The sequence below is a fragment of the Sesamum indicum genome, linkage group LG2, assembly GCF_026168435.1.
Source record: "Sesamum indicum cultivar Baizhima isolate 11 linkage group LG2, ASM2616843v1, whole genome shotgun sequence".
Taxonomy (NCBI): domain Eukaryota; kingdom Viridiplantae; phylum Streptophyta; class Magnoliopsida; order Lamiales; family Pedaliaceae; genus Sesamum; species Sesamum indicum.
The window spans coordinates 2,422,410-2,435,407 of record NC_142658.1 but is presented as its reverse complement, the minus strand read 5'-3'; the positions used below and the strand labels follow the sequence as shown (position 1 = coordinate 2,435,407).

The 12,998-nt window shown below is 32.3% G+C and overlaps 1 protein-coding gene across 1 annotated transcript; it reads left to right on the top strand.

The window, feature by feature from the left end:
• The first annotated feature begins 9,942 nt into the window (after positions 1 to 9,942).
• Positions 9,943 to 11,616, top strand: LOC105177221 (uncharacterized). The gene is made up of 2 exons (XM_088876154.1): positions 9,943 to 10,093; positions 10,208 to 11,616. Exons 1-2 carry the CDS (start codon positions 10,083 to 10,085, stop codon positions 11,400 to 11,402), a joined length of 1,206 nt encoding a protein of 401 aa, XP_088732280.1. The 5' UTR covers positions 9,943 to 10,082; the 3' UTR covers positions 11,403 to 11,616.
• Positions 11,617 to 12,998: the final 1,382 nt, after the last annotated feature.

The following is a 12,998-nucleotide window of genomic DNA, read 5'->3' as shown; positions in this document are numbered from 1 at the left end:
TCGTGTAAGAATGTATGAATGTAATATGTCAATGTGTGTGAGAAATGAGATATGTTTGTTACAATTCTTGAGAAACAAATTACGTTACCACATTGCTGCAGCTTTGCTTCTCTTTACTCCCAAACAAAAGCATATTTGTATTTACATTCGGGGGCAAAAAAAATATGAAAATATTAATAGGTACAAAATTTTTCTAAATAAAGATAAATATCAAAGTGACCCCTGAACTTCTTAATAATGTGAGTACCGCCCACATTAGGGAGTCGTATTGTCTTATTTCTAAATTTAAGAGTAAATTATATCGATAATTTTTAAAATTAGATCTAATTATCATAATATTTAAAAATTTATTACAGGGAAAAAATGCAAGCAACTCTCTTGTGATATTACAAATGAGTGAATTATCCATTATGGAAAAAATAAAAATTTATCCCTCAGTGATTTTAAAAAATACAGCAATTTACGCCCTTGCGTTTTTTTAAAATGAAGTAATTTACTTCCTTATATTGCTGCTATTATTTTTATAGAAGTGTAATTTGTTTATTTTCAATATCACAGAAAGATAAATTGAATTAAATCCAAAATTGCAGATACACTGCTTGAGGGAGTATTAGTGTAGTGTACCTCAAAAGATGTTTGTATAAAAAATTTTCATCGGATAATAGGGATTATTTGTAATTATAATTATAATTTCAAGAGGTGTATTTGTGATTTTAAAAAGAGCTAAGGACTGCATCACTTTTTTTTTCAAAAAATAAAAATATTTATGATTACTTTTATAAGGGTAAATTTCATAACACCCGCCTGTGTTTTGTTGAAATAGCAAAAAATCCCCATGTGTTAATTTTATAGGTAAAAAACCACTTATGCTTTATAAAATACAGCAAAAAATCCCTTTTGCTTTATAAAATCCCTCATTTTTGGCCTATTTTGGGATTACTTTAAGTGTATAATATCCATTTTACCCCTTTATTTCACATTTTCATATATATTTTAAATTAATTAATTTTATTATTATTTTATTTAAATATATTTAATTAATTTAAATTATTTATTAAGTCCAAATATATTAGAATATATTTAATTATTTATGAATTATATTAATTTAATATAAAAACACCTAAAAGAATATATAAATTTTTTAAAAATTAAAATTTTGGATTTAAAAAAACACAATACAAATTTAATGTACTAAAATTTACATTTAAAATTAAAAATTTATATGCAATATAAAAGTCATTTAATTCAATTAAATTATTATTAATTTAATTCTATTTTATTTATTTAATAATACTAATTAAATACCAAAATACCAAAAAAATTAATATCAATTACTTTAAGTTATATTTTTTACTATAAATAATTTTTAAATTTAAGTTATTTAATATTTATTATTTGAAAAGTTTAAATTATTTTTACTTTATATTTGCAAAAATTATGTTTTTTACCTTCTTCTCTGTTGCCGACATATAATGGCCGGTGATGACGCCTGAACGACCACCGTCGCCCAGATCTAGGGGACGGAGAAAAGACCCCAGCCAGAGGGGGCGACCTCACCGTCGCCGCCTACATATACATATATATTATATATGGTTATATTATATTATATATAGTGTATGTATAGTATATATATAAATAAAAATTTTGAATCGTTTATTTTTATAATTGAAAATCAATGATTATTATAAGAAAGGTATCACGGATAATTCAATAAAAAGTTAACATCGTTAGGGCTTACTTAACAGAAGCGGAGAATATATAACATTTAAAAAATACATGAGGTTTTTTACCTTTTTTTAACTCAGAGAAATTTTTAACTAAATTTTAAAAATACAAAAAAAATTTATGCAATTTCTCCTTTTTATAAAGAGTACTTCTATTGCATTTAATCCTGAGAAGAAACAGACATACAGTAAAACCTCTATAAATTAATACTCTATAAATTAATAAACTCTCTAAAATAATAAAATCTTCCGGTCCCGACTTGGGCCTTTGTAAAAAATCATCAAATTCGATAAGATAATAAAATAATATTTTTTTGAAAAATTCCTTTATAAATATTAGGTCCCATTAAAACTCTAAATTAATAATTCATAAATATTACAATTATAAATATTATGGTAATTTACTAAAATGTGAAGTCTGTAATGCTTTACTCATTTGATTATTCATGGATGATTTTGTGATGCCTTTTAGATGAGAAGACATGGTTGGGTGTTATGAATTATTTTATTATCATATTAAGATTTATGTAGTATATGTTTCATTCATCATGCATGAATATATTTAATTGGGTATAATAGTTATTTAAGTGTAATGAATTAATGTAAATATGTATATTTAAGTTATTCCAATGAATTGATACATGTATCTATGAATATAATAGTTAATTGTAAATCATGAATTGATATTATACATGAATATATTTAATTAGTTATAAAAAATTAATTGATGCATGAATATAATCAATGAAACATATATGAATTCATTTATTTTCAATACATATGTACTAAATTTGCTGAATTTAAAAATCTCTCTTTTAATTAATAAAATATTAATTTATCGATTAATTAATATCTCTCTAAATTAATAAAATTTCATGGTCCCAAGGTTATTAATTTATAGAGGTTTTACTGTATATTTATTGGTGGTATATCCAATTAAATAAATAAATAAATAACTTAATGTCATATATTCTGCTTCCTTTACCTTGCGTGCAAAACAGCCCATGACAAAAGTTGTCAGTATGCACACGTCAAATAAGTTAGTCAAGAAATTAAGCATAACTTATTGGATTATTTAACTTAACTAGTAATGCACGTGATTCATATCATTTTATTAAAATAATAGTATAATTTTAAATTTAATAATTAACTATAAAATATATTAATTAATTTAGAATATAAAGCAATGAATTCTAAGAATCTTGATCAACTCGAAAAATTGTCCTAATATATAGAAAAACTTAAAAAAATTAAAAATATTAAATTTAAATAATAATATAACTTAAATATTTTTTAATTCATTTTTTTTTTATTTTAAACCATCCGAAGGTGGGGGAGCTTTTTAGGGTCCCAGTCCCTTCTTTATTCGAAAACAAAAATGGCCAAATTTACACTTTGTTTTCTTGGAACCTCTAGAAATCTCAACTATCACTTCAGCTGAACTACAAGCACTCTACAAGGGACTACGTATCTGCATGGAGAAAGGATTTCATAAAAGTTAGATTGAGGTTGATGCACTACACATAATCCAGCTTATCTGCAAACATCGCCAAGGAGCTTAGTATCTCCAAGCACTTCTCCACAAAATCAGATTTATGCCTCGCTCACCAAGCAGCAGACCTGCTTGCTAACCAAACCTGTGTTTGTGAAGAGTATGCTCTCCTGACTAATGATCAAATGCGAGACAAGATCATAGGGATCACCAGATTTGACTCTTATGGCTTCCCTTACATCAAAACTATGTAGAGATGTGAGGGAGTTGAACTCCTGGTTATGCTTCATTTTGCCTTAACTGCTTAGACTATCGATGCTAACCTTACCTGTAGGTGCTTATGAGGATCCATGGGTTGACTGTTCTATCTTCCCTTATGCTTGTCTGTTTGGTGGTATATTGGATTCATGTTTATTTGCTACTTAACTGTGCTTGGGAGGTGCACTCCATTGCATTGCATAACTTGGACATTACTATTGTTTGGGAGTTATACTTCTTAAGCTCTACTTAAGCTTTTTTGTTGTTGACAGATGTTAGGGGATTGTACTTCCCGCTTATGCTCTCTTTGTCAAGCTATACAACGAGCCGCTTGGTTTGTCTGATTTTCTGTTGCAGGTACCCCAACAGACGACTTGAAGGCTTCAAGTTGAGATATATTCGTTACTAACTGGTGATGTGACATAAATTTTTTGACACACCAAACGTTTGACTCAACTTGACGGTAAAATTCTACATTTCTTTACATTTTCTGTTTTTTGTTGCAGGGGAACCTTTTCCAGGTGATAAGTTGGGGCCGATGATTCGAGCAAATTGACATAAACTTTTTGACATGCTGGATTATCGCCTCCACTCATTCTCTCTTTGATAGTATACCTAGGAAACTATTTATAAGGGAGCAGTATTCCTTATTTATAATTTATTTCTTATCTATTATAAAGGAATAGACTCCTTATTTATGTTTTGATAATTGTAAGGGAGTAGTATTCATTGTAATTGAATTATGTTCATTAGCCTTTTTTTTTTCTTATCTTGATTCTTGGTAAAGTCTTCTTCTTGCTTCTCTTAATGGATTTTGTCATGTACTTATTTAATTAGTTGATAGTATATTTGATTTGGATTATTACTTTTGAAAAGATTGTTCGACTTTTTCTTTTTCGAGTTTAAAGTTAATCTATATCTATGAGATGCTATTAAATAGTAATTTAATATTTATTTCTTCATACATGATTTATTTCATGACGGAATTGAAAGATATCTCTTTAAGCATTGGAGATATAAACACACTACATCATTCATTTGTATGGTTGCAGTAAGTCTGCTATCAGTTCGGCAGTGAAAATTATGGAGGATCACAAGAGGAAAGGATATACATTCACTGGATATAATATGAATGATTGATTTGTGTTAGATAAGATCCAATGGTTGTAAATAGAGAAAAAAATTAAAAATTAAAACAGCTTTAAGCTCTACCGTTAAGTATTTAATAACTTTCTCCCTTCAAGTCCTGAAATTGAAAAAAAAAATGATATAAGGGATGCAATGTGTGAATTGTTTACAGTATAAGACAAAAAATAAATCAAGTCTACTTATAGGATGAAGAATGCAATTTACCCCAGTATTAGAATCTGTATTGCAAAGGTCCTATACATATGCTAATTGAATTTCAATATCAAATTTTAAATATTTTTGAATTATTGTTTACATTCTTAATTTGTTAACTTCTAAATTGAAATATTATTGCATAAAATTTTAATTTTGGATTCTACATTTCAATTTTTAATTTCATATTTTTTATTCAGCTTCTTGGTCTTATCATATGAATTTAATTGGTATAATCTATTTTGATGCGTGACATTTTGACACGAGTTCAATGTGATCTGGCTTAGGCATTGGGCCTAGGTTGCTCAAAACAATATTCGTAGGAAAGATGATAACCCTGTAATTGTCACAATTTTATAGCGATTCAATCTTCTTTTTTAAGCCAAAACATCCATAATTATGTGATTTTATTGCATATTCAGCCAAAAGGGAATATATGAGACAAAGATGGCAAAAATCAAGCTAAAATCAGAATTGAAGGCATCAAAAAGGAAAAAGAAGATTACAAGACAATTTTTGCAAGATTGACTAAGCGTGCCCACGCTCAGTGGAGTGGTCAACTCGGGTGAAGAAGGAAAATGAGTGATTTCCGCAAGAGAAAAAGGAATGAAGTGCTTAGATATGGAAATGATTCCTTAAAACATGTTATTTGTGATTTATTTACCTTTTTAGAGTTAATTATGTATTCATCCCTCCCATGCCTAGATTCGTAGAAGACTTTTATTATAAATAGGGAGGTCTTTTCATTTGGAGGTTGTTCGCTAATTGATGGAATTCAATAGAATATCTTATTTTTATTTGCTTATTTTACTCTCTTTTTCACTTTTAATTTATAACCGGAGTTAATGGAATTTCACTTTTTCGTGTGTTCTTCCATTAAAAGTGTGTTCACTATCAAGAAGGTTTACTTAGCTAATTGGACTTTATAAATCCGTGTAATTATTTATTTAGTTCAATGCTTAGTAGCAACGTAGCATGATTAATTATGTCATAGTAATTAGTTGTGTTATGGAGAATGCATGATCTAGTTTAAACGAATTATCCTCGTAGGAGTTTGTTGATTAGAATCAGGCCTTCCTAATTCTTAATGTTATTAACAGATTAAATCTTGTGGACATTCCCAGGATTGTCTGTTAATTAGAGATCTAGCCAACAGTTGTACCTTGGCTAATGAAAAGGTAAGGAAATGTGAGGTTGTTAGGTCGTACCAACAATCATAACTGATTTATTTATTTACATAGTGTTATTTTTGCATCAATGATCAACTCACAAGAATCAAGCATGATCCTAGCCTTAACTGGAAAATTTCTCTCTCGTATCTTCGTCAGGTAATTTCAATTATTTTCTAGCTTATTTAGTTTTTAATTATTTCTTTTTATCATCAAATCTCCCCCCATTATTTTTTTTCCCTCAAAGAAATCAACTTAAAGCCAGTCTCTATGGAATCGACCCTACTCCACTTTCACAAGTGTTATAGGAATTATTTTTGGTGGTCTTGACACCTATCAAAAGAGACCTGCAAAATAAAATGTTAATACTCCGACGCCAAGTTAGTATGAGATTTGAAGAATAATAATTTGCAATAATAAAAAACGTTGATAAAATGAAGTGAAATGATGGAAAAAATAGAAGTGAATTATGTTAGCTAAGGTGATAAGAACACAACAGAATGAGGGCTCAATTATCGTCTGATGAAGCTGTCTCTCCACCTGGAGATGAGTCCTTTATTTATAGAAGAGTGTCCTCCTTCGCCAAGGAACCAAAGGTGATTTCTATTCGAGCGAGGGGCGGATAAGGTTGGTTGGGATATGGCATAATTGAGCCCTACTTTCTAGGGATCGTTTTGTGAAGGAGAGAGTCCGAGGTGGAAGGGGACTCCTAGCCTGCAGGAAGTCTGTTGTGCATGAGAGTCTAGGTTCTTGAGGGAAGTCTTCTAGTCACGCGTGTTCTAGATTGGTCATGGAGGAGGTACACGTGTGGGCTGTTCTATTGGGTATGTGCACCGCAAACATTGGGTTTCCCGAGCTGAGCTTCTTCCTCTGTGAGCATTAGGGCCGGTAGATAGAGTGTTAGGCCTTTTTGATTTGTGAATAGGCCATAATTCGTTGGGTCGTACCCATTATCCAATTTCTCCCACTCTAAGGAGGAGGGGTGCCTCCAGCGCCTTTTTAGAGTAGGAGCCTTTGCCTTTTTTGACCCAGAAGGAATCCTTTTGGTGGACGGAGTAGGAGGGCTCCCTGAAGTATTTCACTTCATCGCTGGTTTTCCCGCCTATACGTGTCCCTTCGATTGCCTGTACTCGAGCATTGTGCTTCTACCTCTGGCGGGGAATGATGGCTAGGTATAGGCCTAGTCTCTTCAATCGCTGGGTGGTGAAACTGCCTTCACTACACACAAGGGCGGTTACTAACTCCTCTCCTCATAGGTGGTTATACGAGCGTGTCTTCAACTCCTTCCCCCCACGTTCTTAAACAGGTACTCCTCTTATTTTCTCTTTTTCCTTTTCTCTTTGAAGCATCACAAGCCTTTTCCATCAGAGAGCTCTGTAAGTATCTTGTCTTATTCCCTCTAAAATTTCTCTAAGCGTTCTTTTTGGTACAATAATATGTCTTCTTCTAATGAGTCGATCCGTTTCATAGGTCAGATTTTTGTAGACAATGATCCATCAAAGGCTACTTCAAGGGGGATAGGCGGTCTTCTGCCTGGTTTCCCTTTAGGGCAGAGGAGGAGTCTCTGCTAAGCGGCGTGGCGGTCCACTGTTTGGTCGATGAGGAAGACGTTGATTTTGAAGAGGGGGGGGGGGGAAGGAGGGAGAGGACTCTTCCCCCGAAGAGGATGAGAGGGAGGCTTCTCCTTTCCCTCTGGAATGGGGCTCTTTCGTCCTCAAAGTTATGGGGATAGAACAATTGATACGAGAGTGTCATATCCCTCCAACCTTTGTCATCTACACCCCCTCCCCCAAGAGTTGTCCTCACCTTCCCCTCCCAACTGTTTGGCCTTCTTTTCTGCACAGTTGAAGTCAGGTTTATGTATTCCTATTCTCTCTTCTTATTCCGATGTCGCGTGTCTATTTGGCGTCCCGTTAAATCAGTTAGTCCCAAACTATTTCAGACTTCTAGCTACCTTCTTTATGGTTTTTCGCTTTCACTAGTTCCCTGTGTCAACCAGTATTTTTACACAATGTTATGGTTTGAAAAGGGTGGAGACAGGTTTTTTTGTGTTCATGCCTCGCCCTGGAATTTCCTTCTTGCCTTCTCCTCATGCCACGAAGAACTGGAAGAAAAGTTTCTTTTTTATTTTGTCTTCTCGCCCTTGGTCTTTTCTTGACCGTTGGATTCAGGAGGGTCGTCCTCCTCCTCAAGTTGGGGAGAGGTCCATTGCCCTGACCTCCTTGCTGGATATATTGAATGATAGCCCTTATGATTGTCGGTCCCTCATTCATGAAAGGCTCTTGGGCCACTTCGTTAACTCTTCACAAACTGCAACTCTGAAGTTTTGTACTGCTAAGCTTTGCACTGCTGCTTACTGTTCATATCTCAACAATATCATCTAGTTAGTCTGTTGATAATTTATTTAATTTTGAGTAAGCATTTTTTTAATGTATTTGATTTGTGTGAATCTATTATATTAATTTATTATTTTAATTTAGGTTAATTACACTTAAACCTCTTTTAAAAATACAAAAGTACACTTTTTATCTCAAAAGCTTTTAAAATTGTACTCGCTCCCCATTCGAAGATTCTCCCTTCACAATTGTTTCCCTTCTATTAGGGTTTTGGATGAAAAGTATTGACGCCAATATAACATAAACTTTTAAATTTACCCTTCATTTAACATTACGTATAAGGTTAATTATACTTACACTCCCTCTAAAAATGCGATATTACACTTTATTCAAAAAAATTACAAAATTAAACATACGTCCCCTCCGAAACTCCACTGTTTACATATGACCTTCTTTCGTTATGGTGTGGATGGAAATGTTGACTTTAGCAAAAAAAATATATTTATTTATAATTTTCCCATAATTTAACATTCTCATGTACTGATTTTCTACTTATAAGGAAAAAATATATAATATTTTTAACTTAACTCCATATATACACATATATATAATATTTATTCTTTTATATGTACAAAAATATACATGAAAATCTGAAATGAATTGGCAAAACTGAAGATTTTATACAATTTTTTATTGACATTAATATTTTCAAACCCTAATAGAAATAGGTCAGGTGTAAACGGCGAATTTTTGAAGGGGCTATAAGTATAATTAATTTTTTTTTCGGGGGGGAGAGTATAATTTTGTATTTTAGAGGGGTCTAAGTATAATTAAAATTATATACAAAGAAAAAAGACGTAATTGTAATAAAATATAATTCCCAAATTATAACTATTGCACAAAAACGTAATCATCGATAAATGAAAAAATTACTTATTTTTTATTTTTTTTCTTTTTATATATAAGATGAAGTTAACATTATTCGTTTTTTCACTCACATTTTACCTTCTAGGCATATTGGCTTTAAATTTAGCAATACCAGCAATTTTCATGTTATATCGGATTGTTAAAGTGTTGACAAAATAATATATATGGTAATTTGTATGGAATATACCGTAAACAGAAAAAATACAAAAAAGTAACTAATTTTTTAATTCATCAACATCTACTTTTTATCTAACAGTTGTAATTCAAGAATAATATTTTTTATATTTACACTCTTTGAATTTTATATATATTATATTTACCCATTTAAAAATATTGTCAGGAGAATATTGAATCATCGACAAAATTGAAGTTTATCTAATTTCTTTTTCTTATGCCGTAAGCCTTTATAGTTGAAACCCTAACTAAGAGGAGATAATTACATACGGAGAATTTTGAGGGGTGTAAGTGTACTTTTAAAAGATTTTTTGAGAAAAAGTGTAATTGTAAATTTTTAGAGGGGTCTAAAACATAATTAACCCTTAATTTTTAACTTGAAGTTATTTATTACTTTTTATGTTTGATTATTTTTTTAGTTAAAAAAAATAATTTAATATTAATTTAAAATCTGTCTTTTTGACCAAATAATCAAAATATGTTAAAAACGATATAAATATTCATGACATTAGAGATTGTTTAGTCCGAACAATCAATTTCGGGAGTTTCAGTGTTCTATTTAACCCAAAACCGTTGAGCCCTAAACCCTAAAATGTTGAACCATCTATGGCCGAGGCGAGCAAAGCATTCCTGCAAAATTGAAGAATCCTGAAACTTCCTCATGTCATGCAGGTAAGCATTTCTGTGCAATTGTCAAGTGAGAAGCCTTCAACACAGTTCTGTATTTGGGACGAGCTGCATTCATAGGCGAGTAATTTTCCCTCTGAAATCTACGTGATTTTGCAGATATAAGTGTAAATTGTTTAACATGATGAAAGCACTTCTGCGCAGAAATATTACCTGTTTGTTTTCGGATAATTCTTCGTCTATAGGAAAATCCAATACGTCTGTCTCGCTTTTTGCGCTTTACTTCTCTACCGCTCCGGAAAGTAAATCCTTGAACACCCCTACAGTTTTTGAATTGTTGCGGCACAGACACCAACTCTCGCCTGACGTGGCTTCACATGTTTCCTCTGTTGTAACCCACTTGAAAAACCCGAAAAATGTTGATTCAATATTGTTGTTCTTCAAAGAGTTTGGCTTTACCAAAACCCAGTTAGAGAAAACCTTGAAATCCAGGCCTAGTTTGCTCGTGGCGAGTCTTGAGAAAATCATCAAGCCCAAAATCCAAATTTTCCAAGACCTTGGTTTTTCTGCGAAGGACATTGCAAGTATAATCTCAAAAGAGCCAGGAGTCTTGCACACTAGCACAAATAAACGGCTCATCCCAGCATTATCTTTATTAAAGGGATTTTTGGGGTCCAACGAAAAAGTGGCCAAGGCTTTAAGGCAATCTGGGTGGTTGCTGTTAACCGATTTGGAGAAGAACTTGGTCCCCAATGTTAAATTCTTGGAAAACTGTGGCATAACCAGGGAACAGATTTCCATGCTTTTAAATTATCTCCCAAGATTTCTCTTGTATAAGCCAGAAGACATGAGAAAATGTGTAGACAAGGTTGAGGAAATGGGGGTCAGTAGGAGATCAAGGATGTTTATTTATTCTGTTGCAATTGTTGGCTCAATGATAAAAGGCAGATGGGAACTCAAGTTGCAGTCTTTTCGAAATATTTTGGAATTCTCGGAAGATGATATATTGAGGGTGTTAAGGCAGAATCCCCAGGTGTTTGCAGTATCAGAGGATAAGATGAAGAAGGTAAAAGAGGTTCTGCTTGCAACTGGGAAATACAAAACGTCATGCATTGTCAAAGATCCAAAATCACTGATGTACAGCATCGAGAAGCGGTACAAACCACGGTTTGAAGTTTTAGGAATCTTGGAAAGTCGGCATCTAATTGATAAATGGCCTCGTCTTGGAGCAATTTACAGAATGCCAGATGACAAGTTTTTTGAGGTATTTGTAGGTCCTTATTTAAATGAAGTTGGTGGTGCATACCTGGGACAGAAAGCATTTAAAGATAGAAAAGAAGCAACACATATATGATCTGCTTAAAAAATTGGGAATGACTTCTCAGCAACTCAACTTGAGATCGTTTACCCCTTTAGTCAGTAGTTGGAATGTAGCTTTTGGGTAGAATAATTGAAATTTAACAAAAAGTGGTGCTTTCTTGTCTCCTTATTTTTTCATGCAGCCTGCCAATGTAACTTTACTATATGTTTGCCTTTCTTGTGACATCATTATAGTGCACTTGTGTTAATTCTTTCTAAATTCTGCTATTCAACGGCCAACTTAAATGATAATTGACTCCTTCCTGAGTACCTTGCGTTCATTCAGTAACTTGTGATGTTGTATCAAGAGATGAGCTTATGCAGAAAATTCCAAATTTTAGTTAGTAAATGCATCTTCAAGGCATTTACAGAAAGCCAGAATTTCTATTAGTAACTGCTTAAGTGTAGCTGAAAAGTAACTATGAATAACATATTTATTTTATTCATTGAATGTATATCTTGTGAATTTAGTTCTTTCCTTATCTACAGTAGTTGGTGATTCGAGAAGTAAGAACATTCTGTCGCTCCTTGATTAGATATTCAGTTGGACATCAAATTAAGTTAAAATACACTGCTCTGAAGATGATTCCGTATTGTATTGTTTCGATCTGTGGATCTGGATATTTGAGGGAATTGCCAAATAAGGATATTTCACGACTTTTTCCATTAAAAAGTGGAAAAATACAAAGAGAACCATGATCGGTCCAGTAAAAGGGAAACACTATTTTGAGATAAATGTCGTATATGTACTAATTCTGAAAGTCTGACTTTCTTAAAGAGCCAGTAGGGATTTTTATAGTTATAGTGACTTGTGCTTCCACCGTTTCCAGAAAGACTTAGCTGAAATATGAACTGCTAAGTAGTCATGCAAATAAATTGAAAAAGAAAAAAGTAGTCATGCAAATGCATATAGTTGCTTTTGGGATTTTACATCTTTAATATTTATCTATTGCTCTATGATTTGGAAGTGCTGTTGAGATACTCGGCCAAGATGTTTTTGTTGAATCTTTCTTTGAGTCAAATTGATAGATGGATATACAGTGAATTCTGTCTATCAACCAGTCTTCAGTTAATTTTGAAAATTGTCAGCGTTGGTGCACTTAGCTTATGAAATGTGTTGTTTTTGAAACATTAGAGCTCCTTGTGACCAGAGTGAATCTTAAGTGGCTAGAAATGCATTTCCCCTAAATTCCTGCTGAATGTATATAATGGTTGACCAATGAACATTTTTCCAGAGAAAGAACAAGTACAAAATGCATATTTTATTTGATAATTAATTTATTTTACACAATTTTTAGCTGGAAAAAGTCAAAACAATCATCATTTTGAAGGTGGTGTGACATTTCTTGGTCCGTGAATAATATTAGTTCAAACTAATCTTTACAGAAGTAGCATGGTTCACTTGTAGTCGGAGTTAGTAGTTGAGATTTAAATAGAGCTAACAGTCTGCATATTGCAAGAAACAAACTCTTTTCCAGAAGGTGTATGCAACATTGCCATTGATTATGTTGAGATGAATAAGCAGTATTAGAGCCTCAAAGATGAGAGCTGCTCAGTCTATCCTAGGAATAGGAAACTCCTTACATGATGA